This window comes from Dasypus novemcinctus, chromosome 26 (genome assembly GCF_030445035.2).
Source record: "Dasypus novemcinctus isolate mDasNov1 chromosome 26, mDasNov1.1.hap2, whole genome shotgun sequence".
Taxonomy (NCBI): domain Eukaryota; kingdom Metazoa; phylum Chordata; class Mammalia; order Cingulata; family Dasypodidae; genus Dasypus; species Dasypus novemcinctus.
Genome location: NC_080698.1, coordinates 844,808 through 872,785, shown reverse-complemented (window position 1 = coordinate 872,785; position 27,978 = coordinate 844,808). Strand labels below are relative to the sequence as shown.

General features: G+C 65.9%; 1 protein-coding gene across 3 annotated transcripts; it reads right to left on the bottom strand.

Annotated features, from left to right (window-relative positions):
- Positions 1-175: 175 nt before the first annotated feature.
- TTC21A (tetratricopeptide repeat domain 21A) lies at positions 176-27,749 on the bottom strand. 3 transcript variants are annotated; one of them, XM_058288840.2, is made up of 29 exons: positions 27,610-27,724; positions 26,412-26,541; positions 25,627-25,737; positions 25,023-25,189; positions 23,376-23,498; positions 21,738-21,895; positions 18,166-18,250; positions 17,534-17,632; positions 16,703-16,895; positions 13,198-13,295; positions 12,882-13,082; positions 12,300-12,429; positions 10,959-11,116; positions 10,599-10,814; positions 7,027-7,265; positions 6,609-6,681; positions 6,410-6,520; positions 6,146-6,284; positions 5,959-6,062; positions 5,059-5,247; positions 4,494-4,604; positions 3,912-3,993; positions 3,138-3,288; positions 2,895-3,056; positions 1,949-2,141; positions 1,617-1,841; positions 1,280-1,400; positions 1,079-1,146; positions 176-999 (listed from the first exon to the last, which is right to left on the bottom strand). In XM_058288840.2, exons 1-29 carry the CDS (start codon positions 27,634-27,636, stop codon positions 922-924), a joined length of 3,942 nt encoding a protein of 1,313 aa, XP_058144823.1. In that variant the 5' UTR covers positions 27,637-27,724; the 3' UTR covers positions 176-921. The 3 variants fall into 3 exon arrangements, with proteins under 3 accessions (XP_058144823.1, XP_071068082.1, XP_058144822.1); XM_071211981.1 differs by having other exon boundaries at positions 176-1,146; positions 27,610-27,749; XM_058288839.2 differs by having other exon boundaries at positions 176-1,146; positions 16,703-16,778.
- Positions 27,750-27,978: the final 229 nt, after the last annotated feature.

Sequence of the window (27,978 nt, the reverse complement as noted above, 5' to 3'; positions counted from 1 at the left end):
ACACCGGGCTCGGCAGCCAGCAGGACGCAGCCCATAGGGTTTGCCTTCTCAAACCATAGTCGCTGGCCAGCTCCGAACATTTTGCCTCATCTGCTTCCCAGCCATGTTCTTTAAATTACAGCCGTGTGCTTAAAGTTAGACCCACCCCACGTAGTCGTACCCACCAAGTCACAAGTTTGTTGAGCTGGTTATTTTTTGTTATATAAAAATGATATATAAACACTTAAATGTTAAAGATGTTGGCTGGGATGTACAGCATAGTTTGGGAAACATCTAATTTCTTGCCACAGATGGAAACCCTGAGACCCTGAGGGGAGGGGACCTGGGAAGGCCGCCCTGGGAGGTCCTAGAGGGCCTGCCCCCGGCCAGCTCCTTTCCTGCGTCCTGAGTAAGACCTGGGAACAGCGGAGGGGGACGGCCACCCTGCCAGTCGCATTTCACGCCGTCCACTCTGCCCCTTAGACTTGAGCTTTCTGGAGGACGAGTTCGCTGGTCAATGACTCTGACAACAGCGGTTTCCCTGCAGCCCCCCGGGGCGCTCAGCTCACCCCCACCCGGGAGGCCAGCCGGGGAGGGGGCAGAGGGGGTGGGTGGGACGGCAGGATGGTGGGCCCGGGGCAGGGGGTGTGCACGTCGTGGCCGGGAGGCGCAGTTCCTTAGCTCCGGACACTGGAGACCAGATGGGTGAGGACGCGCTTACTGGCTGGTGTGACCACTTTTAAAGAATTTAAATTTTAGCTTTCTGTGCCCCTCAGAGTTGGGGACAAGCAGGGAGAAGGGTTCCCTGGAAGGCACCCAGGGGGCCCACAAGTTAAGCCAGTTCACGTCTTTCTTCCCAGAGCAAAATTAGTTCTTAAGCCTTGAAAACACAAAGCCTAGAGCGGGGACACCCCCTGCCCCTCCAGTGGGACGGCCCCCGGGCTAGGGCCTCAGGGACCCCTGGGCCTTTTCCAGTATTTCCTCTCGGATCTTGGGGTAGTTGGGGTGCTCCCTGAGAACCTGGGCAGGGAGAGACAGGGTGAGCCGCGTCGGCAGCTGCCAGCCCCGCACGCCCTCCCGGCCAGTGTCCGAGCCTCACGCCGTGGCAGACTTCGATGGCCTCCACAAATCTCTTGTCCTTCAGGTAGTTGAAGGCAAGTTTGAAGCCTGTCGGGAGGCAAGGAGAAGCAGCGGTGGGCTACGGGCGGCCGAGACCCTGCTCCCCAGGAGGGCAGGCCCTGGGCTCGGGTGGGGTGGTCTGCGCCGCCCCCCCACAGCCCCCTGCGGCCAGTGGCCTCACCGATGGCGGGGCTGGCGCGGTGGCCGTATTCCCAGGCGAGTGCGTAGCTGGCGGCCGCGTCCTTATAGGCCTGTTCCTTCTCCATGATGAAGCCCATGTACTCGTAGGCCTTGCAGCAGGACTGTGGGGACCCCGTCAGCCACTGCACCGGCGCACCCCACCCCGGCCAGAGGAGGCCTCCAGCGGCGCCCCAGCCTCTGGCCTCCCCAGGACCCCAAGAACTCTCTTCACCTGGCTGGAGTCCCCCTGGGCCAGGGCACCCGGCGCCCCTCCCGCGCCCCCTCCTGGCCCCTTGGCAGCCCCCCACCCCACTGCCCGGCGCCCGGCCGGTCCTCGCCTTGTTGTACTGCACGCAGCGCCGCAGCAGCTCCGCGGCCAGGTCGAACTTGCCGCCCTGGCAGTAGATGTCGGCCAGCAGGAGCCAGCCCTGCTCCAGCTCCTCGGCCTCCGCCGGCGCCCACGGGGCCTTGGCCAGGCGCTTCAGCTGCGTGCGCGCCTTGGGGGTCTGCCCCAGCAGCGCGTAGGCCTGCGCCATGGCCAGCAGCGCGGGCACGCAGTCCTTCTGCTCGGGGCGGGCGCGGGGTCAGCGCTGGGTCCTCGCCGCCGCCCCGCCCCCCGCGCCCCCGGGCCCCGAGCAGGGCCCTCGCCTCGCCCCCTCCGCCCCCGCACCTCGGCCTGGGCCATCTCCACGAAGGTGCCCAGCGCCGCCTCCACGCTGGCCTTCTCCCTGGTGCCCAGCAGGCAGAGGCCCTGCAGCAGCCGCAGCTGAGCCGGGCCGGGGGCCGCGTGCGGGCAGAACTCGCGCAGGAGCTTCTCGGCCGTGCGCACGCCGTGCTGCTCCGCCTCCCGCCTCCCTGCGGAGCTGACGGGAGGCGCCGCCTGCCTGGGGGCCGCCGGGCCCGCCCCCGCCCCCCCCCAGGCCCCGGCCCTGCCCCGCCCTGGCCGCCCCCAACCGCCCGCCCGCAGGTCCCACCACCCCGACCGCGCAGGCCCCGCCCCCGCGCAAGCCCCGCCTCCCGCAGGCCCGCGCAGACACATCGCCGCCCCGCCCAGGCCCCGCCCCCGCGCAAGCCCCGCCTCCCGCAGGCCCGCGCAGACACATCGCCGCCCCGCCCAGGCCCCGCCCCCGCGCAAGCCCCGCCTCCCGCCGGCCCGCGCAGACCCTGCACCGCCCCGCCCAGGCCCCACCCCTGCCGCCCAGGCCCCGCCCCGCCACCCCGCCCCCGCGCAGGCCCCGCCCCCTCAGGCCCGCGCAGACACATCGCCGCCCCGCCCAGGCCCCGCCCCGCCACCCCGCCCCCGCCGCCCAGGCCCCGCCCCGCCACCCCGCCCCCGCGCAAGCCCCGCCTCCCGCAGGCCCGCGCAGACACATCGCCGCCCCGCCCAGGCCCCGCCCCCGCGCAAGCCCCGCCTCCCGCAGGCCCGCGCAGACCCTGCACCGCCCCGCCCAGGCCCCACCCCTGCCGCCCAGGCCCCGCCCCGCCACCCCGCCCCCGCGCAGGCCCCGCCCCCTCAGGCCCGCGCAGACACATCGCCGCCCCGCCCAGGCCCCGCCCCCGCCGCCCAGGCCCCGCCCAGGCCCCGCCCCGCCGCCCAGGCCCCGCCCAGGCCCTACTTGCTCTCCGCCCCCAGGGTCTCGAAGGCCTCTCCGCCCAGCACCTCGTCGTCGGGGTTCAGGCAGATCCGCACCATGCGGGCGGTGGCGCTCGCGCCCCAGGTGCTGTCCTTGCGGGCCTTGTTGAGGAGCCGCAGGGCCTCGTTGGGGCGCCCCACGTGCCTGAGAACCAGCGGGGACACCGAGGCTGCGCCTGGGCCCGGGCCGAGCGGCGCCCGCGGGGCCGCCCTGCCGCCCGCTCACCAGCAGTAGGTGCCCCGGCAGTAGTTGAAGCCGGGCTCCAGGGGCGCGCGGCTGGACGCCCTCGTGGCCAGCTCGAGGAAGGCAGGGGCGTCTGCAAGCTTCCCGCTTCTTCGCAGCAGGTCGATTAACTTACTCAGGACCAAAAAATTGTCTAAAACGACGAGAGAGCAGAACGTCCAGGCTGTGAGGGCGCATCCCAGAGGGGCACCGGCGCCTGCAGGGAGCAGCTGGGGCGCCGCCCGGGAGCCAGGGGCTGCTGCCCACCAGGCGGGGTGGGGCGCCCGGGGCGAATCGAGGAGACAGCGCAGAAAAACCGTGCCAGGGACGCAGCCCACACTCGCGTGGCACTGAGCGCTTCACCAGCATTTCCGCTGGACGCTTTGGCAGGTGCTCCTACTGTCCCCACTTTACAGAGGCGGAAAGTGAGGCCCGGGAAGTGTCGTCATCCGCCAAAGGCCCCACAGCCAGTGGGTGGTAGGCCAGGCTCTGGGACGCCCCCCTGGCCAGGGGCCTGCTGGGCACGGGCAGCTGCGTGGCCTGTGAGGGCTCCAGCCTGCCTCGAGCCCGGCCTCTACCCAGCAAGAATGGGTGGGAACGGGACGACTGCGCACGGGGCAGTTTCTAGCCCCTCCAGGTGGCTGCGGCCTCGGAGGTGATCCAGGATGGACCCGGGTCCTCTGGGAACAATCACGAGGAATGGGCTCCCTCTGCCCAGGCGGGGGAGGGGAGCGGAGGGCAGGGCAGGGCGGGGCCCAGCAGGTCAAGGGTCGGCACCTGGCGCTTTCTCCAGGACCTGCCGGTAGAGGCTGACGGCCTCCTCGTACTTCTGCTTTCTGAACATCAGGTCAGCCATCATCTATGAGAAGACACGAGGCTCTGGAATTCCTGGCAGCTTGCCTGGGCAGGTGGGAGGTGGCTGGAGGGCAGGGAGGTCTGAAAGGACTTCCAGGGCCTCCCACCCTGGGCCCAGAAGGAGACGGGTCCCCGGGGCCCTCTGAAGGCGCTGCGCCTGCCGGCGGCTGGCAGGCGAGGAGAAAGTTGGCGCTGTGGCAGAGCCCCCTCCTCTGCTCTGCAGGGCTTGGCCCTGGCCCCGGGGTGGCCCTGGGTGTCCAGGGTGGGGGCAGCAGGCTTTGGAGGGCTCTACCATACACTTCCCACTTCTGAAGCCACGGGAGGGGCGGCTCCGACCTCACCCCCTCCCTTCAGCGGGTCCAGGAGGCCATTGCGGGCCCCTGCCGGCCTGCCCACCCTCCAGCCAGAGGGCAGCGGGGCCAGCCTGTGTGTGCTGGGCCTGACCGCCCGTCCAGGCCAGCACGGCCTGGGGCTGCGGGCCAGGGGGCAGGGCAGGGCGCCTACCACGGCCGCCGGCTCGCGGCTCTGCTCCGTCCGCAGGAGGTCCGCGCAGTGCTGCTCGCACAGGTCCAGGTGCCCCTGGAGCAGGTAGAGCCGCGCCAGCTCCAGCACCACCTGGCACACGGCGACACAAGGAGCAGCCGGCTCGTCAGGGGCCCGGGGCTGCGCGTGACCCGTTCCCAGAGCTTCCCGCCTGCGCTTCCCCCACCCCGCGCCGCTGTGCCCGGCGTCCTCGGGCTCGCCCTGGTCCCTGCTCTGCGGCGCCCCGGGAGCCTGCCCACGAGCCCACGAGCCCTGGGCGCTCCAGACGCCACGTTCACGCACCGCAGCCCGTGCTGACGCGGCGCGCAGGGCCTGGCACAGCGCGTGGGACAGTGCGCAGGTGACCCAGCCCGTGAGCGGCTCTCGCCAACGCCGCCTCCACGCGCCTCCCGCCTCCATGGGCACCCCCCACCAGGGGCTGTGCAGAAGAGGGCCTGGGGTCAGTGGGAGCAGGGCCCCATCCATCCCCAGCCCCTTCCCCTGCAGCCCTGGAGGCCCCGCCCTGGTCGGGGGTCCGGCCACCCACCGTGTTGTCAGTGGGCCAGTAGGACAGGGCGTCCCTGTAGGCCTGTGCCGCCTTGGCGTACTCCTTCTCAGCGAGGTGCTGCTCCCCGAACTGCGCGCAGATGGAGGCTGCCAGCTGCTTCTGGGACGGGATCATCTCTGGCTGCTCCAGGGGCACCCGCTTCAGGACCCGAGCCTGGAGGTCCAGCGCCTTGGTGACAGAGAGCCAGGGTCGGGGGCCGCAGGGCAGGAGCGGCCGTGCTCGAGGGGTCTCCAGGGCCTCGGGCAGAGCGTGCGGCAGCGGGCCGCCTCTGGGGGGGCAGGAGCAGCTGCGCAGCCCCTCACTGCCCCTCTCCCACCCCAGGTGCCGGGCGCGGGCCGTTCTGTGGGGCGGCTGGCTCTGCAGCCCCCGCAAACGTCCAGACACAAAAGGACACGTGAGAACGGCAAGTAGCAGGCAAGAGGCGAAGGGGCCCGAAGTGAGCACAGACGAGGGGCGCCCCGAGGGCCAGAGTGCGCTCTGCCTCCCCCAGGCACGCCCCCCCACTCCGGGCAGAAGGCAGGGGGAGCAGTGGCCTCCGCGCACGGCTGTTTCTTAACCTCGTTGAGCCTCCGTTCTCTGCCCAACGGGAATGCCACAGGGCTGACCAGAAGGGCTGCCATGAGAACTAGGGAAGGAGCCCCTGGCGAGGGCTCCAGCGCCCGGGTGGCCGCCCTCACCCACAGACGCGCAGGCTCTGACCCCTGCCCACCCCGGCCCGCCTGGCCCAGGGCACTGCTGCCAGGGAAGGGGATGGATGGGAAGCCGAGGTCACCCTGGTGCTCTTTTGAGGACGAGGCTGGAACCTCCCCAACTGCGCCCCTCCTTCCTCCAGCCCCTCGGGACCGGGCGGAGAAGACCTTGAGCCCCTTGGCCACTGACCTTGTGCAGCGTCTCCATCACGTCTTCCTTCTTATGGCTCTTGTAAACCTTCGCCAGCAGGAGTAGGCACTTGACGTCGCTGGTCATGGCCAGGACGTCTCTCGCTGCAAGGGGAAGCGCAAGGCAGCGTGCTCGGGCGCGGGACGGCGGGCGGTCGGGGCTGGGGGGCCCGGAGGGGCCGCCTCACCCGCGTCGCGCTCCAGCGCCTGCGTCAGGACTTTCTCGGCTTTGCTGAACTTCTTTAACTTGAGGAGCAGCTCGGCCAGCTCGCAGCGCAGGAAGTCCTGTCCGCTCATCTTCTGGGCGGCCTCGTAGTAATTGATGGCCTTTGCGCGGGCAGGAGGGACGCGCGTCGGCTCCGCGCCGGGCGGAGCGCGCTGACCCCCGCCCCGGCTCCCCCGGTACCCCCTGCGCCCCTGCGGGCTGCCCCCCGCGCCCTGCCCGGCCTGACCTTGGCGTACTGGTGGGTCTTCACGTAGGCCTGGCCGATTCTGCTGACCAGGGAGGCGTCGTGCGGGTTCTTCCTGTACGCCTCGTCGTAGACCTCCAGCGCCTTCTCGGGCTGGTGGGAGCGGCCGAGGGTGTCGCTCTGCCCACCGCAGGGGCCAGCCCCGGCCCTGGGCGTGGGCGCGGGCGCGCCCCTCACTCACCTCCTGGATGTTCATGAAGGCGTCGCCCAGCAGCAGGCTGCTGTGGGGGCCGGGCAGGTGCTCACAGAGGTCGCTGCCAAGTGACCGGTGGGCGGTCAGGCTGGGGGACGCCCGCTCAGGCCACGGAAGGCCGCCACGCCTCCTCTGCACTCCTGCCCCTCGGGCTGCTCTCCTCTCTCCCTCCCCTAACACCCCGTGGCCACACCAAGCCCCTGGACGTTACCCCCCAGGCCGCGGAGCCAGGGGCTGTCGCCCTGGAGGCTAGGCCTCGGAGCCCTGGGGGTGGAGGGAGAGCAGGGTGGCGGGGAGGCAGCTCTGGGCCCCCAGACCAGCCACAGGCTCCTGTTCCACCCACGGGACGCCCCACGCTCGCTCAGACGCACCCAGGAGACCCCAGAACCCCCGGGGAGGGGCTCACCGGTAGCAGCCGATGTACAGGCGGGTGTCTCTGCGGCTCTGCAGGTAGATGCTGGCCATCTTCTCCTTGGCTTCTGTGTAGCAGGGCTGCCCAGGCGTGACGTCCCTCAGCAAGCCCAGCGCCTCGTCCACGTGCCCCTTGCTCATGGCCAAGTCCACGTTGGCGATGGTGACGCGGATTTCTTCCGTTGTGCCTCTGAACTCGTGGATGGCGTCCTGCATGACCTTGGTGGCCTCGTGCTGAAACACGGACCCGGGGGACCCTCCAGGCACCAGCCGGCACCCCAGGGCACACCCACCCCTCCCCACGCCCACCCAGGGAGCGGGCCGAGGGCAGCGAACCCCAACTGCAGGGCGGGCCCTGGCGCCGCGAAGCGCTGGCTGCTGGCGGTTTCCCTGCGACGGGAGACCTGACGGGCGCACCTCCCGGGACAGCCTGCTTTTGGCAGATGTTTTAATGGGATGCCCTTCAGCACGTAAAGCTCCATTTGGTTATATCGTCGTCATCTTCGTACCCTTAATTAGCTTCGCTAAGTAGCTGTTTTGCCCCTTGCGGTGCTTTTTGCGGTGCCTCGCCAGATACCCGTGCCTCAACCCCTGCTCTCGCCTTGTTGCTGGCGTGTCTGCACCATCTCCTCACTTTGCTTCTGCGCCCCTTGGTGTTTGGAGTTAGCAGAGGAGCCGTCGTCTGTTCAAACCATTTGGTAGGACGTTCATTTCGTTGTTTCATTCTCACAGGTAGCTGCACGTGAGCGCTGGCCGCCTTGTTTTATTTCTTCTTTTCTGTGATACTTGTGCTTTGCTTTGCTGCCTTTTGACATGTGGCCGTTTTCTTTTTCCCCAATTCTTGATTCATTTGGTGGAAACAGTTTGCTTTTAATCTAGCATGAATTATTTTTACTTCTCAGTGTCTTAACCTAAAGTGCAACCCCCGATCACCCATAAAGACGGGGAAAAGCAACAGTTTATGTCGTGTGCCCCTTCTCTTCCCATCTCTCCCCTCTTTGGAATCTTTTCGTGGGATTTTACTATGAAATTTTTTTTTAAATTTTTAAATATTTTTTATTTATCTCTCCCCTTTCCCCTCCCCTACCCCCAGTTGTCTGCTCTGTGTCCATTTGTTGTGTCCTTCTGTGTCTGCTTGTATTCTTGTCAGCGGCTCCAGGAATCTGTCTGTTGTTGCATCATCTTGCTGTGTCAGCTCTCCATGTATGCGATGCCACTCCTGGGCAGGCTGCACTTTCTTTTGCGCTGGGCGGCTCTCTTTACGGGGTGCACTCCTTGCGTGTGGGGCTCCCCTACGCGGGGGACACCCCTGCGTGGCAGGGCACTTCTTGCGCACATCAGCACTGTGCATGGGCCAGCACCACACAGGTCAAGGAGGCCCGGGGTTTGAACCGCAGACCTCCCATGTGGTAGGCAGATGCTCTACCTGTTGAGCCAAATCTGCTTCCCTTACTATGAAATTATTGTTGACTTTACCTAGCTTTTATTTCAAGAACTTAGACATTATACTGGGTTAGTGTAAACATTACCAGTTATTTCAATGTAAATATGTGTAGATTGATTTAGGTTGGTTCTGTGCTTAACTGGAATCACTTCTGTCCTTTTATGCCTATTTTTTTTTCTACTCAGAGAGGCATTATTTCATGTTTCGGTCGGCTGGATTGTATCTATAAGTGAAATTTTCAGAAAGGTTTGGTTGGCACCACGACTCTCCAGGTCTCTTTTTCAGCAGGTCCTTCTTTGCGTTCACCCACAGCGACCCTGGGGCAGCCCCCCGCAGCCCCGTTCACACGCTCAGGTGTCTCCTCACGCTGAGTGCTGTGGAGCAAAAGCCTGCGGCCGGCCCGAATGCTTCTCCTCGCCGGTGCACTCTGCCGAGGCCGCGTGGACCTTCCCCGACGCCGCGGACTCTTGCTCATCCTCACGGGACCTTCCTCCCTCACAGGCGCCCCTCTGCACAGTCTGCCCTCGTCACAGGAAGTCTCCCTCCCTAGCCTCACGTTTTCTCTGTTCTGTTTTTTCTGTCTCTTCGGGAAAATTGATTATGCCTTTGTCGGCTGCCCGTTGTCTGTTTTTAATCATTTTCCTGGTTTCCTCAGCTGTTTCCCCCAGGTCCAAGGGTCTTGGCAAGTTTACTCCTGTTCCTTGTGAGGTTATAGTTTTGTATACGGTAGCACTGTTTTCTACGATGACTTTCGCTAACCCCGACAGCCTCCTTTTCCTCTTTCCCTGTTTTACTAGAACCCTTCATCGAGCTCTTATGCTTGTCCTTGACTTTTCCCCAAGATTCCAGGTTTTTATTTTTATTGGGTTCAGGAATTTTTTGTAAACATATTTGTTTATGGTAATTTTTCTCTTAGAGTGTAATCTCTACATCTCTTTTGCTTATTATTTTACATCATTTTTTATTTCCTTTTCCCTTCCCTCCTTTCCTTTCCTGTCCTTCCTTTCTTTCCTCCTCTCTCCCTGTCTCCCTCCCTCCCTTCCAGTTCACCCCATATTGTTCAATTTAGACGCCTCTGACACCTGCTGTCCTTAAACGCACAGGCCCCAGCTAAGCCTGCCCCTCCTTGAGGCTGGGCCGGCAGGGAGGAGCGGCTGAGCTTCCGGGGCAGCACGACTGCCCTCAGCCTAGCAGCCGTCGCGGAGGACGGAGCTCTGGGTGCACAGCGGAGGCCGCAGCTCAGGACCCACGCGCCCCCTGGCTCGGCGTGGCGCAAGCTGGTTCCCAGTGAGCTCCTCCGTACGGCCCCCTCCCCTGGATGGGCCGGGGCAGAGAAGACTGCAGTGCTCCCAGCAGACGCCTGTCCAGGGCCCGGCTCCCGTAGGACCGCCGGCTCGTGTGGCCTGGCCACAGCCCCAGGCGTGCAGCTCTAAGAGACACTGGCCCGCAGCCCGTCCGCCTCCTGGGAAACCTGGGCGATGCAGGCCCGTTCTGCCTCGGTTTCCTCCCTGGTCCTACCACAGGGCCTAGCACAGGCCAGGCTCAGAAGAGCAGCAGCCTAATGACCGGCTGCTGGGGAGTGCTGCCCCTTGCTCCATTAAAGTGGAGATGCCCTCTCTACTTTTAATTCTTTTGTTCCTTTTGGCCGACCTACTGGAGACCAGCACAAACTGTGCCCCAGGCCGTTTGTATCTTAAGAGCAGAGGCCTGCGGGGCTGGCTCCCCAGGGAAGTGGGTCAGGGAGGCGGCCCGGGGGCTCTGCGGCCCCTCCCGCCTCTGAGCTCCCCACCGCTCCGTGCTCCCTGCCTCTGCTCAGCTGGACCTTACAGGGCTGCCCCGTACAGCTGAGCAGGTTGCGCACAGCAAAACTGTGAGGGGCACCACTGATGAAGAGGTGGAACGGCCAGCACCCATGGAGTGCCCTGCCCCTCTGGACACGGGGGACAGCGAGGTAGGCAGGGCCGGCCAGGCAGGGCGCGGCGGGGTTTGGACCGAAGACTTTCAGGCGGGCAGAGACACGCACTCAAATGCACGCGAGCTCAAGCAGCCGCGCAAGGACACATCGGTGGAGCCCAAGGCCCCACCTCCAGCACTCCCCGTCCCAGAGGATGGCGCCTGCTCACCAGCTCCCCGTTCAGCCGGAGGGCCTCTGCCAGTTCCAGCAGGACGGACACCCGCTCGCTGGGCCGCAGGGAGGGCCCCCGGCATCTCCTGCCCTCCTGCAGGCTCAGGGTTGGTAACTTCGTAATCGTTTTCAGCGTCTTTATGGCCTCTGGGTAGTCCCCGGACTTGCTGAGGGTCCTGGCCTTGATGAGGTGGTACAGAGGGTGGTCTCGGACCTACAAGGGGCAGGGCAGAGCGTGGCGCCCCTGCTGGCCGCCGTCGTCCACGGCACCGGAGCCCCCGGAGGCCCCAGAGCCACGGGTCCTGAGCCTGCGCCTGCCCCGCCCCCAGGCTGGGTGGGGTGTGAGGGGCGGGCCCACCTGGAAGTTGTGGCTCACGCCCAGCTCCAGGCAGTGGGAGCACATGGCCAGGTTGCCCTGCGCCAGGTAGATCTGCGCCCGCAGGAGGTGGGCCTCGGCGGAGGTGGGGTCCAGCTCCAGGCAGCGCTGCAGGGTGCTCTGGGCATTCTCCAGCTCCCCTGGAAACGCGGGTGCGTGGGCTGCCTGGACCCAGCACGCCAGCCGGATGAGGCGTGCATGCCGTTTCCAGGACGCTGGGGCCTGGCCCCATGCCGCGGTGCCACGTTCGAGGTCCCGCCCGAGATGAAAGCCGCAGGCCGCTCGCCTCCAGCCTCCCTCTTCAGGGCCCGCCTCGTGCCCCACCTGGAGTCTCAGCTCCCGCGCCCAGGACGCGGCAGAGCCCGGCGCCGGAGCAGCCGTCCCCGGGCATTTGTGCCGCAGCGCCCACCTCCGCCCGGCCGCACGGCTGGTGCTGCTGTTTCCTTAAGAGCAGGGGGCAGGGGGCCAGGGGCCTAAGGGTGGAGGCGGCCGAGCCAGCCCTAAGCCCAGCGCCCCTAAGCCTGAGCTTCTGCTCTTGGGGTGAAGGCGCCCTGCAGCCAGGCCCCTCGCACTCCTGCTGTGAGGGGGGCGCCCGCTCCCTGCCGCTGCCCCAGCTGTGGGACCGACGTCACCATGGCAACCTCAGCAGCCGGAGACCCCGCTCTAGCCCCAAACCCGCTGGCAGCCTCCCCGGGGGTCTTCCCACCCAGGACGCCTGGCACCTGGCGGGAGGCGAGGCCCGAGGCCCCGGCGAGACCCCCCACTGCAGCCCACGGGCTCCGGGTCCTTCGGAAGCCCCCAGCCTGGGCGGGATGCGGGGGCGCAGCCCGGGGAGAGGGCAGAGGGCTGCAGGGGGCCCTGTGGCCAGGGCAGCGCGGAGGCGTCTCCCTCTCCCTCCCGCGCCAGCAGGGAGAGGCTGGAAGGGTGACCTTGCTTGGTGGAGGCGCTGACGGCCGCGGCCCAGGAGCCCCTGCTGTGCCCCTCCTTCGCCGCAGCCTCCCCGCCAGGGGCGACGCCCCGGTGACCCCCCTGCACCCCTCCCTTGCCCTCCTGAGCGGCAGCCCCCCCGCCGTGGGTGATGCCCCAGTGCCCTCCTGCGCAGCAGCCCGCCCCCCCGCCGCGGGCGACGGAGCGCTCGGTGGCTGCTGGTTGCCTTTCCTCTGCCGGATGCGCGCTCTGGGGCGGGCGGTTCCCGCCTGTTTCCAGCACGACTGTATCTCCCAGGACGCGGGTTGACACCTGGTGCCAGGGGGTAGGGCCCCAGGCAGGGAGTCGGTGCCTGGACAGACCGACGGGCGTGCAGGTCGCAGGGCCAGCGCTCACCTGAGAGGCACTTGACCTGCGCCATCAGGTGCAGGGGCTCGGTCAGGGCCGGCGCTGCCCGCACCACAGGGCTCAGGATCGCGGAGATTTGCTTGAGAAGCGGAGACACGAGCTGGCCGGGCAACCGGGGCTGTGGGAAGAGCGGGGCCGGGCTGCAGGGCACGGGCCGGGCGCTCGCTGCGCGGGGCTTGACCTCACTCCCCGGCTCGCACCCCTGCACCGCGGGGCGCTGGCTCCAGGCCTGGGGCTCTGCTTCCTCACGGCCCGCCCCTGGTTTACAGTAGCTGCTGAGCGGCTTATTACAGGGAGCCGGGGACAGGATGAGCAGGACGCAGGACGGGACTGCAGGGTAAAGGCAGGGGCCTGGCGAGGGAGGCCTGGCGAGGGAGGCCTGCGGGCAGCGGAGCTTGCGGGAGAGGCAGAGGCGGAGCTGCCCGACAGCCTCCGGGGGACGGCGTGCTGCAGCTCAAGGTCCCGCAGCACTGGGCAGCTCAGCGCCGGGACCGGCCAGGCGAGGCCCCGCCTCTGCCCTTGGTGGGCACCCACGCCCGACCCCCGCCGCCGCAGGCGTGCCACGCTCACCTGTTTGGGGCAGAAGAGCAGGTACTCCCTGGCGATGCACAGCAGGAAGAAGGGGTCCAGCCTTTCGAAGTACTCGGCGCTCAGGGGGAGCCCCTGCATGCTGGCGAAGTGCAGCTCCGCCGCCTCCCGCAGGAGCTCCGTGGCCTCCTGCTCGCGCTGGTGCCTCCGCGACGCCAGGAGGGCTTGCAGGAACACCAGCACCTGCCGCCGGGAGCCCCGCCTTGGCGCGACGCCAGCCTGCGCGACCGGGGGCGAGGGCGAGGCCGCGCCGGGCGGGAGGAGGGCAGGGCCCGCGCCCGCCCCAGCGAGCTCTCACCTCCGACTTCCCCAGGGACTGCTGCACTTCCTTCAGGAATTCCAGCTGCTGCTCGGCCTCGTCCAGGTGCCCGTCCAGAATCTGGCACCAGATGATGCCTGCGAAGGGGCCAGAGTGAGGTGAGTGGCGGGCACTGCGCGTGCAAGCCGGGCGCCAGGCGGGACGGCCCAGGCCAGGCCTCCGGTCTGTTCCCACATCTTTATGACGTTAAACCTCTTACCTGTGTGTGGTAAGAATGTATGTTACACGGCAACCTATGAAAACGTCCCTGCCGTGCTCAGGAGATAACTAACCACTGTCAGCAGTTTGACGCGTAGTCCTTCAAGCCTCTTTCTGAGCTTTCACACGTTATTAACATACACACACAGCCCAGATCCACCTGTGTGTACGCATACGCTCATGCTAACAGGCTATTTTCTAAACACAAGTGGAATCAACTGTATATACCATCCTGCAACTTGCCTTGTTCACTTTACATATTATTGACATGTTTTCTCATCAGTTCGTGCAAATCTACTCCTTTCTTTTTCATGGTGCTATAATATTCCACTGTATGGATGTAACATTTTATGGCACCATTGCCCTGTTAAAGGACACACACTTGATTTCCTTTGTGTGTTTTAAAAGTTTAAATATTACAATTGCCATAGTGAACATTTCTATATGTTCACATTTCTGAAGTTGATGGCCACAGGACATGCATATTTAAAATGTTGGTTAAGTAACACCAATTTGCTACAAACACCGTATTTGCTCTCCAAATATACTTGAAGTTATACTATTGCCACTAGGATTTGAAAGTCCTTTCCACAACCCTGCTGACATGCTCTAATCTCTGCCAGCCTAAAAAGTAAATGAAAAGTCATTGTTTTAATTTGCATTTCTCTGATTACTAGTGAAAATGAATACCTTTTCATATACTTAATGGCCTTTTCTTTTATGCTGTGAATTTCCCGTCCATAGACTTTGCCTGTTTTTCATTGGTGGTGATATTTTTTCTCTTTATATATTTGTTAGAGGTTTGCAACAATTAACAAGCTGTAGCTCAATTTCCCCTGAAATGCACTGGGGAAAGGCTAACCCCGTCCCCCACAAGCCTACATGGCTAAGGGCGGCACTTCCCCCACAGGTTAAGTAAAGAAACCACCTACAGAGGGAGGAACGAGATGGAAACCTTCCCTCCATGCATATCAGAGGGAGATAAACCCTTGAATCCCTACAGAGCAAAGAGGCATCTGCTCCTGCAGCATTCCAGCAAACCTTAACTCCCCAACCCACCATCCTCTAGTCACTGTCAGGAGAGTTTCCACCTCTAGGGCTTCCTCTCGGCCCCTGCCCCTCACTCGGACCCTCCACCCCCCCACCGACTATCAACTCCCCGCCTGGGAAAGTTCTGGATAAATTCAAGTCCCCCCTTCCAGGAGTGGGCCGAAGTCTCTCTTCAGACCCCTACCATGCTGGTGGGGGAGCTGCAGTCTGTTCCTCAGACCCCCTCCATGGGGAGAGCTTCTCAATACATTCTTTCTCTGCCTGTGGTCATATCAGTCTCGTATCCCAGTAAGTGCCGTTTTTCTCCAACAAAATTAAATTAACCCTTTGTTGCAAACATTTTCTACCAGCTTGCCATTTACCCTTGAACTATTTTTACAGGGTCTTTTGCCACCCAGTCACTTAATTGTTTTATGGAGTCAAATCTGTAAAATCCTTTCCTTTATTATTAGTTTCTGAGTTTGCAGTCAGACTTAGAATGCCCAGGGAAGCCCAAGTTTCCTTTAATTTTTATCTTTAAATACAATTCGTCTGGGACGTACTTTTGAACGTGATGTGAGAACAGGACCAGACGTTTTTCATAATGGACGCCCAGGTGTCTAACATCAGTTACTCAAGAGCTACTCCTCTGTCTACCCTCTGTCCATTCACTCAGCCCCGGCCTCAGGCTAGAGGCTTTTCTGTTGTTTGTGTGTCACGTTTGGATGGCTGGGAGGACACACCCCCTCTGCTCCTACTGCGGCTCTTTCACAGATATTTCTGGGCTAACTTGGCGTATTTATACGTTTACTCTGCTTGTCTTCCTAGGCCCCATCTTGGTTGTCAACTACGTCCACCTCATTCCTGGGTCTATGGACTTTTTACTTTGCAGTCATGCTCTGAATCTTCAGCAGCTCTTTACTTCTTTGCACCTTCTTCGTAGTAGCGTGTTCTTTACTTGTTGACCTAAGAGCCTCTCCAAAGGCTGAAGGGGGTTTCTTTTTTTTGTGGGTGGGCTCTCTTTTCTGTGTCCCAAGGCAGCCAACATCTTTGGTGTTCCCTGGCCCTCTTCAGACAGCTAGCAGATTTACAAACGACCGACGAGTATTTCCCCAGAAATGCCAGTTATCAGTCGCAGCTGAGGGGCCCTGGCCCGGGCCGGGTGAGTGGGATGGACATGCTCACCAGTGGACTTCCCTCCGCTGGCCGGCTGGACGAGGGAGTGGGCAGACTTAGCCTGCTGGGGGAATGTTCTGGGGGATTTTGCCTGGTCTTGTTGCCCTTCGGCCCCTGGTGTGGTGGGAATCTCGTGGGCTCTGCCCTCCTGCCCAGCGCCCAGCAAGCGCCTCCTTGATCTGACTCCTGAGCCTGGTGCAGTTCCAGTCTCCCCCATTACCTCTGTGCCTGCCCAGGCAGCCCCTGGGACCCCAAACTTGTGTTTTCTGTCTTTTCTGGTGCTCTTCAGGGAAAGCTGGTCTACTTGTTTCTTTAGCTGACATTTCTCTGTCTATGTTGCTTATAGGCTTCTTGACCTGCTGGCAGTCTCCACATATTTGATGCCATCTACTTTACACCTTCTAGAAAGGGGAACTTTCTTAGAGTCTCTGGTCCAATGGTGGTACATTTCCCTGTTTCTAGCAATGGACTCGTCTGCTTAAAACACCTTCTGTCATTTTCCTGGACTCTGGGACGGAGGGAGAAGCTGGGGCTGAGCGTCAGCCTGGCGCGACGAGCTATGCTGGCGGCTGTGTCAGACAAGGAGCAGCGCGCCCCAAAGCACACGGCCTGAGGCAAGAGCCCGGCTGGACCGCGCTCAGCACTGCCAGGTCAGCGCTCACCAAAGACCGTGGCGCGGGGCTTTTGAAAAAGGTCTAAAATGAAAGTGGGGTGCGGGAGAACTCACGTGGCATTTGCAGACGGGGTTAAGGAGAAGCCTCTGGATGGACAGGGAAGTAAAGGCCTTCCCGTGGGGGCGGGGTACAGAGAGCCCACAGGCTTTGGGCTTGTGGGGGCGTCTCCAGCACCAGCCTGAGGCAGGGCTGAGCTCCAGGGCAGGCATGACACTGCTGGACTCTGTGCGGCTGTGTCGGCGCGCTGCCGTCGTGTCTGGGGACCCGTGTGGTGTGCCTTTCATCTGCACGGGTGCGGTCACAGGTGGCCCTCCCTGCGCTGCACCCAGCCCCCCACTTCCGGAGAGAACGCGTCCTGCCCTGCCTCTCGCCCAGCCCTCGCCTGGCCCCACGCCGCCCGCGCAGACCTGTCAAGGCGGCCACGCTGCTCTCGTCCTGCTTCATGGCCTCCGAGTACCACAGGGACGCCTGCTTCACCTGGTCCTGCAGGACGAAGAGGTAGCCCAGCTCGGTGGCCACGCGGGCGGAGGCGGGTGTGGCCACGAGGGTGCGCTCCAGGAAGCTGCTGGCCAGCCGCAGGACGCCCTGGTGCCGCCCGCACTGCAAGGACAGACCGTATGGGCCACGTTGGGTCGGGGCCTCGGGGCGTCCAGGTCCCAGGGCCGCCCCCCAGCCACAGCTGCGGGCCCGCCTTGGGGCGTCCGTGGGGGGCCCCTGAGGTCCCCATCCCGCCGGGCCCCACAACAGGCCGAAGGGGTCAGCACGAGGGTTTTCAGAGCCGGAAGCTGGTCCGGCTGATGGGGAGGGCCCTGAAAGCTGCCGGAGCTTCGGCTCCGCAGAGCAGGCCTGGGGCCCGGAGCTGGCCTGCTCCTCACCGGCCCCTCTGGGAAGCCTGGTTCTGGGGCCGAGGGATGCGAGGGAGACCCGATGTCCGGCCGCCGGCCTCTGGGGGCCTTGGCTGGTGACAGGGCCCGTGCGGGTCGGCCCGCCTCTGCCGGGCGCGTCACGAAAGCGCCTGGAGCAGAGGCCCGTGGCTCCGCGGCCCGCGCAGCACTGCCCTCCCCGGGGAGCCCCTGCGGCTGGCTCTCCCCGCACAGCAACCCCGGGTGCCCGGCCGCCCGCCAGGCCTCGGCCAGCGGCAGGCCGCCAGGCCACCACGGGGAGCCCCAGCGGGGAGGGTCTGCGGCAGAGGCCTCCCGGGGCAGCGGCGTTTCCGACGTCGAGGAGGGCGTCCGCACCAGCCTGCAGATGACGAGGATTTTCTGCAGGTGGAGGCTGGGGTTCTGGGGCTCTCTGGTCTCCAGCGCCCTGATGAGCTGCTCCACGCGGCTGACGGCCTGCAGGGACAGGCGGACAACGTCACGCCAGAGCCCCCGCTGCCCCCCTGGCTGCGGGCAGCCTCGGCTGGGGACACTGAGGCCTGCCCAGCCCCTGCCCCAGCTCCGGGCGTCTTAAAGGGCAGCAGTTCACCCGGGAGTCGGCCCTGCCTCTCTGCTCCTGAGTTTGTGGAAGAAGCTGCCCCTTCAGCCACACTCAGGCCGCCAGGAGCCCTCACTGTGTCCGCGCCGCAGCCCCCAGGCTGGCCCGGGAGCCGCTGTCATCCCAGCGAGTCCCCCCAGTGCAAGTCGGGGCAGCAGTCGGCATTTCCCAATCAGGGAGGGTAAGGCTCAGAGAGGCTGAGTGACTGCCTGAGGCCACACAGCCTGCACCTTTCCGGTGGACTAGTCTGTCCTGCCCTGTGCAGGAGGAGGGCGTTGGCACATCGCAGCTGCAGAGAAGGGCCTAGGGGAACTCAGGCTGGGGGAGCGTTCGAGGGGCCTCCCGGCTCTGTTAGTCCCAAGAGCCACGTCTGGGTCTTGGAAGAACTTACTGTGGCCATGTCCCCTTCTCTGGCAAGCTCGTGGATGGCTAGAATCTGGAGAGCGTCGATGTTGCTTGCGTCTTTTTCTAGGATTCTGAAACAGCAAGAGGAGCCCAGTGAATCGAGAGATGACAGGCCAGGCCGGGACGGCGTGGCAGCAGCTGCCGCTTCTCTCCAATGTCCGTTCTCTCCATCTGCTAACAGGACACCCACGTGAGCGGGCACGTGGCTGCCAGGACAGAGACTGCGTTTCCCAGACTCCCTTGCAGCTTGGCTGTGACCACGTGGCTAAGTTCTGGCTAACAGGACGTAAGTGACAGCGATGCGCTGGCTGTACAGTCGTGCCCTAGAGTTGAACAGCGTGGCCCCCACTGCTGCCCTCTCCTTCCTGATGGCTGGAACGGGAACCACGTGAGCACGTCCCAGGAAAGGCAGCGCAGCCCCACAGAAGGGGCCGAAGCCGCAGACCCAACGAGCTCGTGCCCGAGAGGACTAGCCGGCGGTGTCTGAGCCACGCGTTTCGGGGTGCTGTTGATACAGCAGCCCATTCTTAACCCACGAACAAAGCTTCGCCATGTCTGGGGGTGGCAGAGAAGCTCGGGCTGGGGGTGGGCCGGTGGCCGCTGAGATGGGGGTACCGCCTCAATCCCGCCCGTGCGGGGGCAGCTCCGCCCGCGCTACGCTCCTCTTCGGAGACGTCCTACTTTTCAGCCAGAAGTTGAGGCCTTCTGCCCCACGGAGGGCTTCCCCAGCTAGCAGCCTCCAGCGGGGCGGCCACCGCAGCATTCAAAGAGCTGGATCCACTTCTGAGGACTCAGAAGGCAGTGAGGGCCCCGCGCACTTGGAGATTTAAAAACACCGACGGATTAAAGGAGAATCCAAACGGATATCAGAAAATTCTGAGAACCAAATGATACTGAAGATGCTACATATGCATAGACACTGACAAAATGGCACAGCCTTAAACGCTCAGAGAGGAAGGTTGAGAAGGTCTGAGCAAGGCACCCAACTCAGAGTTAGAAGGTGACAGCAGAAAAACTCCCAAAGAAAGTAGCTGACGCGAAGTAATAACATTAAGAAATTAGAAAACAAAGATACAACAGACAGGATCAATGAAACCCAAAGCTGGTTTGAAAAGACTCATCTAAGAGGCTTTTAGTTAAAACTGATGAGGAAAAATAAGAGAAGGGGAAAAACAAGGAATGTTGGTATGAACACATCTGGATGGAGCCGAGGTTAAAAAATGACGAGAGACCGTCGCCAGCACCATGGACTGAGAGGCGTCCAGAGGGCCATGGGCGCGGCAGGGCCAGGTGCTTCCAGGTGGCCGGCCCGGGACTGAGCCTCTCGCACCAGCCACTGGTCCCGCCCAGCAGGGGGCCGCCAGGCCCAAACCGGGAGGAGCCGGGGCCGTGGGGCAGCCGGGGCGGCAGGGGCCGTGGGGCAGCCGGGGCAGGGGGCAGCCGGGGCCGTGGGGCAGCCGGGGGCGGCGGGGGGTGGGGGCCAGCCGGGGCAGGGGGCAGCCGGGGCCGTGGAGCAGCCGGGGCCGTGGGGCAGCCGGGGCCGTGGGGCAGCCGGGGCGGGGGGGCAGCCGGGGCGGCGGGGGGTGGGGGCCAGCCGGGGCAGGGGGCAGCCGGGGCCGTGGAGCAGCCGGGGCCGTGGGGCAGCCGGGGCGGTGGGGGGGCGGGGGGCAGCCGGGGCCGTGGGGCAGCCGGGGCCGTGGGGCAGCCGGGGCGGCGGGGGGCGGGGGGCAGCAGGGGCCGTGGGGCAGCCGGGGCAGGGGGCAGCCAGGGCGGGGGGGCAGCCGGGGAGGGGGGCAGCCGGGGCCGTGGGGCAGCCGGGGCCGTGGGGCAGCCGGGGCGGCGGGGGGCGGGGGACAGCCGGGGCCGTGGGGCAGCCGGGGCGGGGGGGCAGCCGGGGCGGGGGGCAGCCGGGGCCGTGGGGCAGCCGGGGCCGTGGGGCAGCCGGGGCGGCGGGGGGGCGGGGGGGCAGCCGGGGCGGCGGGGGGGCGGGGGGCAGCCGGGGCCGTGGTGCAGCCGGGGCCGTGGGGAGGGCAGCCGGGGGCAGGGGGCAGGCGGCAGGGCGAGGGCAAGCCCGGGCCGTGGGCGCAGCCGGGGCCGTGGGGCAGCCGGGGCCGGGGGGGCAGGGCCGGGGGCCGTGGGGCAGCGGGGCGTGGGGCAGCCGGGGCCGTGGGGCAGCCGGGGCCGTGGGGGCAGCCGGGGCCAGTGGGGGCAGCCGGGCCGTGGGGCAGCCGGGGCCGTGGGGCAGCCGGGGCGGGGGGCAGCCGGGGCCGTGGGGCAGCCGGGGCGGGGGGCAGCCGGGGCAGGGGGCAGCCAGGGCCGGGGGGCAGCCGGGGCGGGGGGCAGCCGGGGCCGTGGGGCAGCCGGGGCGGGGGGCAGCCGGGGCGGGGGGCAGCCAGGGCCGGGGGGCAGCCAGGGCCGGGGGGCAGCCGGGGCGGGGGGCAGCCGGGGCGGGGGGCAGCAGGGGCGGGGGGGGCAGCCGGGGCGGGGGGCAGCAGGGGCGGGGGGCAGCCGGGGCGGGGGGCAGCCGGGGCGGGGGGCAGCAGGGGCGGGGGGCAGCCGGGGCGGGGGGCAGCCGGGGCGGGGGGCAGCAGGGGCCGTGGGGCAGCCGGGGCCATGGAGCAGCCGGGGCGGGGGGCAGCCGGGGCGGGGGGCAGCCGGGGCGGGGGGCAGCCGGGGCGGGGGGCAGCAGGGGCCGTGGAGCAGCCGGGGCGGCGGGGGGCAGCCGGGGCGGGGGGCAGCCGGGGCGGGGGGCAGCAGGGGCCGTGGAGCAGCCGGGGCGGCGGGGGTTGGGGGGCAGCAGGGGCCGTGGAGCAGCCGGGGCGGGGGGCAGCCGGGGCTATGGAGCAGCCGGGGCGGGGGGCAGCCGGGGCGGGGGGCAGCCGGGGCGGGGGGGCAGCCAGGGCCGTGGGGCAGCCGGGGCGGGGGGCAGCAGGGGCGGGGGGCAGCCGGGGCGGGGGGCAGCCAGGGCGGGGGGGCAGCCGGGGCGGGGGGCGTCCCTTTCAGCTGCTGCCCATCCCTCCCCGAGGAAGGCAGAGGCTGCTGCGCCTCGTTTTCAGAACAGCGCAGAGCTCAGGCGGCTCCAGACGGCTGCTGGGGCTAGGGAACACTCCAGCAACTCTTCGAGAGAATCAGCGCTCTCCGTCTTGGAAGTGCTGTGACCAACGGGCTGAAATAAAGCCTTAGGGTCTGAAGACAGGACTCTCCCCGGCGCACAGCCCTGCCCAGCCGGCTCTGCTCCTGGTCAGTGAGAACGCGCCTGCGACCCCCTCCCTGCCCTGCCCAGTCCCAGGAGCCCCCCCCCGCCCCCAACCTCTGCTCTCAAGGCCACCAGGACCCCCTAAGGTTTTTATGAACATCTGCCGGACCCACAGGTCAAAGCATCAAATAAGGCCCGCCCGGCTCCCGCCTGCCCTCCCCTCGGCAGCTCGGGGTCTCCAGGGTCCGCCCGAGCCCCGCGCCGGCACAGGCCCGCCGCCCGCCCACGCTGACCGTGCATGTGGCCGGTGACGGCCCACGGCCTGCCCTCGGGCCCCCGCCTGACGGGCGAGGCCACCTCACCTCTGGCCGGTCTCCACCGTCTGCTCCCAGTCCTGCCGCGCCAAGAACAGCCGCATCTTCAGCACGAGGGCCGGCAGGAAGTGCGCGGCGGCGACGCAGGCCTGGCTCGCCACCTCGAGGGCCCCGGAGTAGTTCTGCTGCGTCATCAGGTACGTCGCCTGCGGGAGAGCCCGTGTCTGAGCCCTCGATGGTGGGGAGGGCCCGGCGCCCCCCCAGGGGGCTGCCATGGGGGCCTGCCGCGCGCGGGCGGAGGCCGGCAAGGCGGGGCTCGGGGCGGCCGTGGGCCTTGCGCCGGGCATGCTCGGCAGGCCCGAGACGGCCCGGGGGCAGGGGGCGCGCCCACTCGAGGCCACTTCCTCCCGGCCTGCGCGAGTGCGGGAAGTGGACAGGGGCCGTGGCCTCCGCCGCCCCGAGCAGCCGCGGCCCCCCAGGCAGCGCCCCCAGGGACGTGCAGTTGTCGCTGGGACCCTCCACCGGGGGACTCCTCCTTCAAAACGGGGAGACTCCAAATAAAGGAGGCTTCCGCACTCACTCCAGCAGGGAGCCGGGAACAAGCCACCCCAGGCTGGCTGAGTGCTCGCCCTCGCGATGGAGCTACGGCCACGTCCAAAACCACGTCCGCTCAGGACGGGCAGGGAACGCCCGCCGTGCCCGGCTGGGGGCCGCGCCCCCTCCCCGTGCGGCCCACGGCCCTGCTCTCGCCTCGGGACACCTGGCGGCAGGGTCCCGGGGGAGCTGGCCGAGGCCCCGGCGTGCCCAGCCTGGCTTCCTGCGCTCCTCGCGGCGCCGACACCGAGGGTGCTCCTGGCGCCTCCCGCTGGGTAACTGCCATCTCTTCTGCTCCTCATAAGCCAACCTGAGGCACGCCCTGCGCCCATGCCCAGGAAAAACCAGGAGGCCCCGCCTTAGAGAACCACACGAGCCGAGCGGGAGGCGCTCAGGGTTGAGCGCCTGCGCCCCACGTACGAGGTCCCGGGTTCAATCCCGGTACCTCCTAAAAAAAGGCCATAGATACAGACGTTAACGCGAGTGTTTGAGAGTGGTGGGGCTGAGAATGTCTTTTAAGTTCCTTTTTTTTTTTTTTTTACCTGTTTCAGACTTCTGTGTTTTTTTAATGACTATGTTCTTTTTTGAAAATTTTTAGGAGGTACTAGAGGTTGAATGTGGCCTCGTATGTGGAGAGCAGGCGCCCCACCACCGAGCTCCACCCGCTCCCTGAGTGTACTCATTTTATAAGAAAAAAAAGAAGAGAATGAGAGGAAAGTTTTTCTCCCAGAGATTGATTCAGTGATGGTAAGCTATGAAAAGGGAAGGTAATTTAAGATGAGAAAACACAAAGCTCTCAATGAGACGTCCGTCTCCCTCCTCCTAACGCTGGCGAAGGGAACCTAACTGATGGGAGCAAAAGGACAGGGTCAACTGAAGAAGGTGGAAGCGAACCGCAGAGAAGGGCGGTGAGTGGATGTGCAGCAGAGAGGCGGCGGCGCGGGCGCGGGAAGGGCAGCCGGGGACGCTGGGGACCCCTGGGGCGGGGCAGGGCGCATGACCCCCACTTCCGGGGAGGGGCCTGGGCACCGAGGGACTGGCCTGAGGGGCCCGGCGGGCTCTGGCTCCAGGGGTCCAGCCGGGGACGCCCACCTTTCCCAGCAGCCCCAGCACGTCTGAGGTGTCCCGCAGCCCCTGCTCCAGGTACTTGATGGACTTCTTCACTGCGTGGGGCTTGTCCGAGGTGAGCTCCATCCAGCCTCTGAGCACGTAGCCCTGGGTGAGACAAGGATGCAGCCCTGGTCCTGCGGGCTTGGCCGGTCCGGAGACCCTGCGGGCACGGCTGCTCTTGGAGGCGCCCGCCCTTGCTGCCCGACCCTCGAGCCGGTGCTCCTCCCGCGAAACCAGATGCGAGCCCTGCTCACTGCTCCAGGCCCCGGGAGCCCTCCTGGCCCCCCAGCGCCCAGCGCCCCCTGCTCCCCAGCGCCCACTGCCCCCTCCCTGGCCCCCCAGCGCCCAGCGCCCCCTGCCCCCCAGCGCCCACTGCCCCCCTCCCTGGCCCCCCAGTGCCCAGCGCCCCCTGCCCCCCAGCGCCCACTGCCCCCTCCCTGGCCCCCCAGCGCCCAGTGCCCCCTGCCTCCCAGCGCCCACTGTCCCCTCCCTGGGCTCCCAGCACCCCCTCTCTAGGGTCCCACCGCCCCCTCCCTGGGCTCCCGCTGCCTCGTGATGGCCTGGGATCTCGTCGCTCTCGCCCACCAGCTGCGGAGGGGCACAGGCAGGGACCACTCCTGACAATCCTCAGGCCAGCACGGCCCACCTGGGCTGCCTCTGTGTCCTGGTAAAGCCTTACAGAGGTGGGCAGGGGCTGGACCCACGGCCCCCTGCCGGCCCCTCTCTAGCCCCACCCAGCGGGTCCGGGCAGGTGGGAAGTAAGACCTGAGGTGTGCTTGGAAGACCTGCCCGAGGTGCCCAGGTGCCCAGGCCGTGCTCCGCTCCTTTCCAGCACCGCCTTTCTGGAGCCTTTCCGGACAGTTTTTGTCCTGGTCTACACCAACCCCCGACGTTTAAAAACAGAGACATCGCACAGTGTCCTGCACGTCGCTGTGCTTTGCTCTTGAGTCCGGCGATGTTTTGCTGCCCTCCCCACCGGGCTCCCCACCCAGCCCCAGAGCTGGCCCTCAGTCCGGGCTTGCGTCTACTTCCTCTCCTCCCCGGGCACAACCCCGGCAGCACCTGTGGGGCTCTCCCAGCTTAGCTGTCTCCACTGCTCCAGGTCAACAAGTGTTTCTAGGGGCTCCACAGGTGAAAAAGGGACCAGGGACGCTTTGGGAACTTAAAAGACACCAAGCCAGATGCTACAGACTCAAATGCCGACAAGACATGGAAGCTCGGGTGTGTGAGACGGACCAGATGTCAGACACTAGGGAATGGTGGGGACTGTGGCAAACCAGAGCTGGCTGGATCCACCTAGGGGGCAGTTAGGACTCACGCCTCGCTGATTACTGCCAGGAGGGAATGCAGGCCCAATGTGTTTGGTGCATCTGACTTTTCAAAAGAAATCAGCAAATCTGGACCTTTAGGTAAAAATCCGATTTCTAAATGTCAGCAACTAGTTCAAGATCCTTAAAAATCACACTGCAGACCAGAGAACGCCTGTCTGCAGACTGGTCTGTGGCTGCGGCCAGGGTGTGACCTCTGCCAAGCCCGGCATGGTCGGAGCCCCGGCTCCAGGGCCTCCCCGCTGCACCGCGTTCGAGTGCCTCCTCCGGCCACTGCCCGCTCCCCAGCAGCCACGGCTACCTCTCTGGAGCCACTGGAGAACTTCAGCATGCGGTCGAGGTACTCCCTGGCCTTGTCGTGGCGGCCCATGAGCCAGAGGAAGAGGCCGGCGTAGTAGAGGGCCGGCCCTCCGGCCGCCTTGCGGGTCTCCTTCAGGCTGCCCTCCAGCTCCTGAACTGCTTCCCGGTCTGCAAACCCCAGAGAGGACTTCGGGTGAGCAGCTGTGCCTGGCTGTGCGGGGCCCCGACATGGCGTCTCCTGCAGTCCAGGAGGCTGACCGCGTGCCGGCCCCGGGCCTGGGCTCGGGTTTGGGGTCTGAGATTTGTCTTTTCTCCTCTGTGCCCAGCAGTCTGCTTAGCAGACCCACAGCACGCTCCGTGGCTCGCGTGGACGTTCTCCCTGGCTCCAGGTGGCGATTAGGGGTGGAGCTGTGCACGTGGCTGACTTTCCTTGACGAGATCTTGGCAAGCAGGGGGGAGGGAGGCCCCACCACCCGCTCTGCCTGGGCCCAGGCAGGGGCTCGCGGAGGCTTCTGGGGGGCCGCAGTCACTGGCCCCCAGCACGGCATGAGGCCTCGCAGCCAAGGGCACCCCCTGCTGGGCGGGCGGGCCAGGCGCGCACTCACCGATGGTCTCGCAGCGCTTGTGAGCGTAAATGAGGGCCATGACGGAGCACAGGGACACGTCCGGGTGGCTCCGGGTGCGCTCCAGCTCGCTGATGGCGTCCTGGATGCGGTCTGCAGAGAGGGCCCCGCGCGGCTCACTCGCACCTCACCAGGGCAGCCCCTGCTCCACCCACAGCCAGAGACGGAGCTGCGCTGAGGTCCTCTCGGGGATGCTGGGATGGGCCTGCCACGGTGGCGCGCACTCCCAGGACGGCCAGCGGCCGGCCCTGAGGCTCAGGCCGCCCGGGCCCCAGGCCTGGAGCTGAGAAGCCCTGGGCGGGGCACGCCTGCCTGGCTGGGGCTCAGCCTGAAGAAGGCTTTTACCATTCCACGTCCCCAGCCCCGGACCACCTTCTGACCCTGCATGGGGCTCTCCCAGCACCCGTGCCCACCCCAGCACCCCTCCTCCTGAGCTCCTGGCACTCAGCTTCGGAGCCCGTGATGTAGCCACGCAGCCACGATGGGAGCGCCCAGGCTCGGCGAGGGTGGCAGCGCACCCTTAGATGCTGACCCGCGAGGGTGGCAGCGCACCCTTAATGCTGACCCGCGAGGGTGGCAGCGCACCCTTAGATGCTGACCGGCGAGGGTGGCAGCGCACCCTTAGATGCAGACTGCAGAGGCTTGCGTGGCTAGCCTGGGAACCTAGCCAAGGCGCAGAAGACTGTTTCCAGGGGAACATGAGCTACGCGTCCCAGCGGGGCCTGAGCATTAGGGCTGGGCCAGAGTCTGGGGTCAGCGGGCCTCACCTTCCCTGAGCATGCCGTAGGCTTTAAAGAACTGCAGCACCGGGTCGTTGCTGAACTTCTCCAGGCCCGCAGCTGCTGCCTGCTGCACGTGGCGGAAGTACTTTTCCTGGCTGTAGTATATGATCCCAGCCTGCAGAGGAAAACAAGCTGCAATGGCTCCCGCCCTTTCCCGGTCTCTGTTCTGGGGACATTGTTACTCCCTCCCTGAACCCTTGCTCCTCATTGCTGCAAAGCAAAGAGAAAGAGGAAGGTCCAGGACTTGTCCTGCCCCAGCAGCCCCAGGCACAGCCATGCAGTTTCCCTGGAAAGGAGTTTGAAGGGGTTTGTTTTGGGATTCTGAACAAATTCTGGTTCAAAAGTAAAGGAACATTCAACTCAGGCTTTTCCTCCTAGGCAGGGAATAAAAGGCGGCTCAGTAATAAGAAAATGTTGCGGCCGTACCACCTATAAGGAACTATACCAAAGACCCCACCTCGATCATTTCATGCATCCTCCCCTCCACATCTTTCGAGCTGAGGCCCATGGATACTTCTGCTTGGCAAAGGTCACACAGAGGTGGGGCTGAGACGTCAAAGCAAAGTCTCATTTCCCCTCAAGGTCTGTGAGTCCTGGGGTCGGGGTGTACGGGGTCTTGTGGTTCATATGAGACATCCTTCTGAGGGGACAGGAAGCGACTGCAATGCTTGGAGCAGGGGACAGAGGCGAGGAGATGCGTGCGTTTTGCAAAACCGCTCTGGGAGCTGTGTGTGGGTGGAGGGGTGGGCGGAGGTGGGCACTGCCGGGGGACAGGCTGAAGGAGAGAAACCAGCTGGAAGGGAGGCTCCTGAGAGCTGGGGGTGGTCCCGAGCTAGGAGATGAAAAGCCGGAGGTGGGCTCAGGAGACGCGGAGGGGCTGATGCTTCCTGTGGATGGACAGGCCTGGGAGGCGGGAATGGGGAAGAGGCGGGTGTTCAGGGGGACGCTGGAGAAAGGACGGAGATGGGCTGTGGACACTTGGGCTGGGGGCGCTCACGGAGGAGGACGGGGGCTGCTGGTTTGGGGCTCGGTGCACAGGGGGCGCCGGAGAGGACGCACTCGCCAGGAAGCTGAGGCGGGAAGCGGCCAGTCGGCGGAGGCGAGCGCCGGGGGCCTGGGGGCGTCAGGGCGGGGGTCCCGGGCCGGGGGCGGGAGCGCTGGGGGCGGCCGGGCGGCCACGCACCATGAGGGCGGAGTCGTCGCTGCTCATCTCGGGCCGGCGCTGGCTCTGGACCCGGGTCCGGCCGCGCGGAGCCCGACTCCCGAGGGCAGGTCCCGGGCGCGCCTCTCGCGGCCGGAAGTGGGAGCCGCGCGCGTCCCTGGAAACGGGGCTGCTGGCCGGTTGCTAAGGGCGTCGGCGCCGGGTGGGCGGGGCGGGCGGGCGAGGCGCAGGCAGTCGACCGCCGAGCGCACGCGCCGGGTGGGCGGGGCGGGCGGGCGAGGCGCAGGCAGTCGACCGCGGAGCGCAGGCGCCGGGCGGGCCGGGCGGGCCGGGCGGGCGGGGCGGGCGGGGCGGGCGGGCGAGGCGCAGGCAGTCGACCGCCGAGCGCAG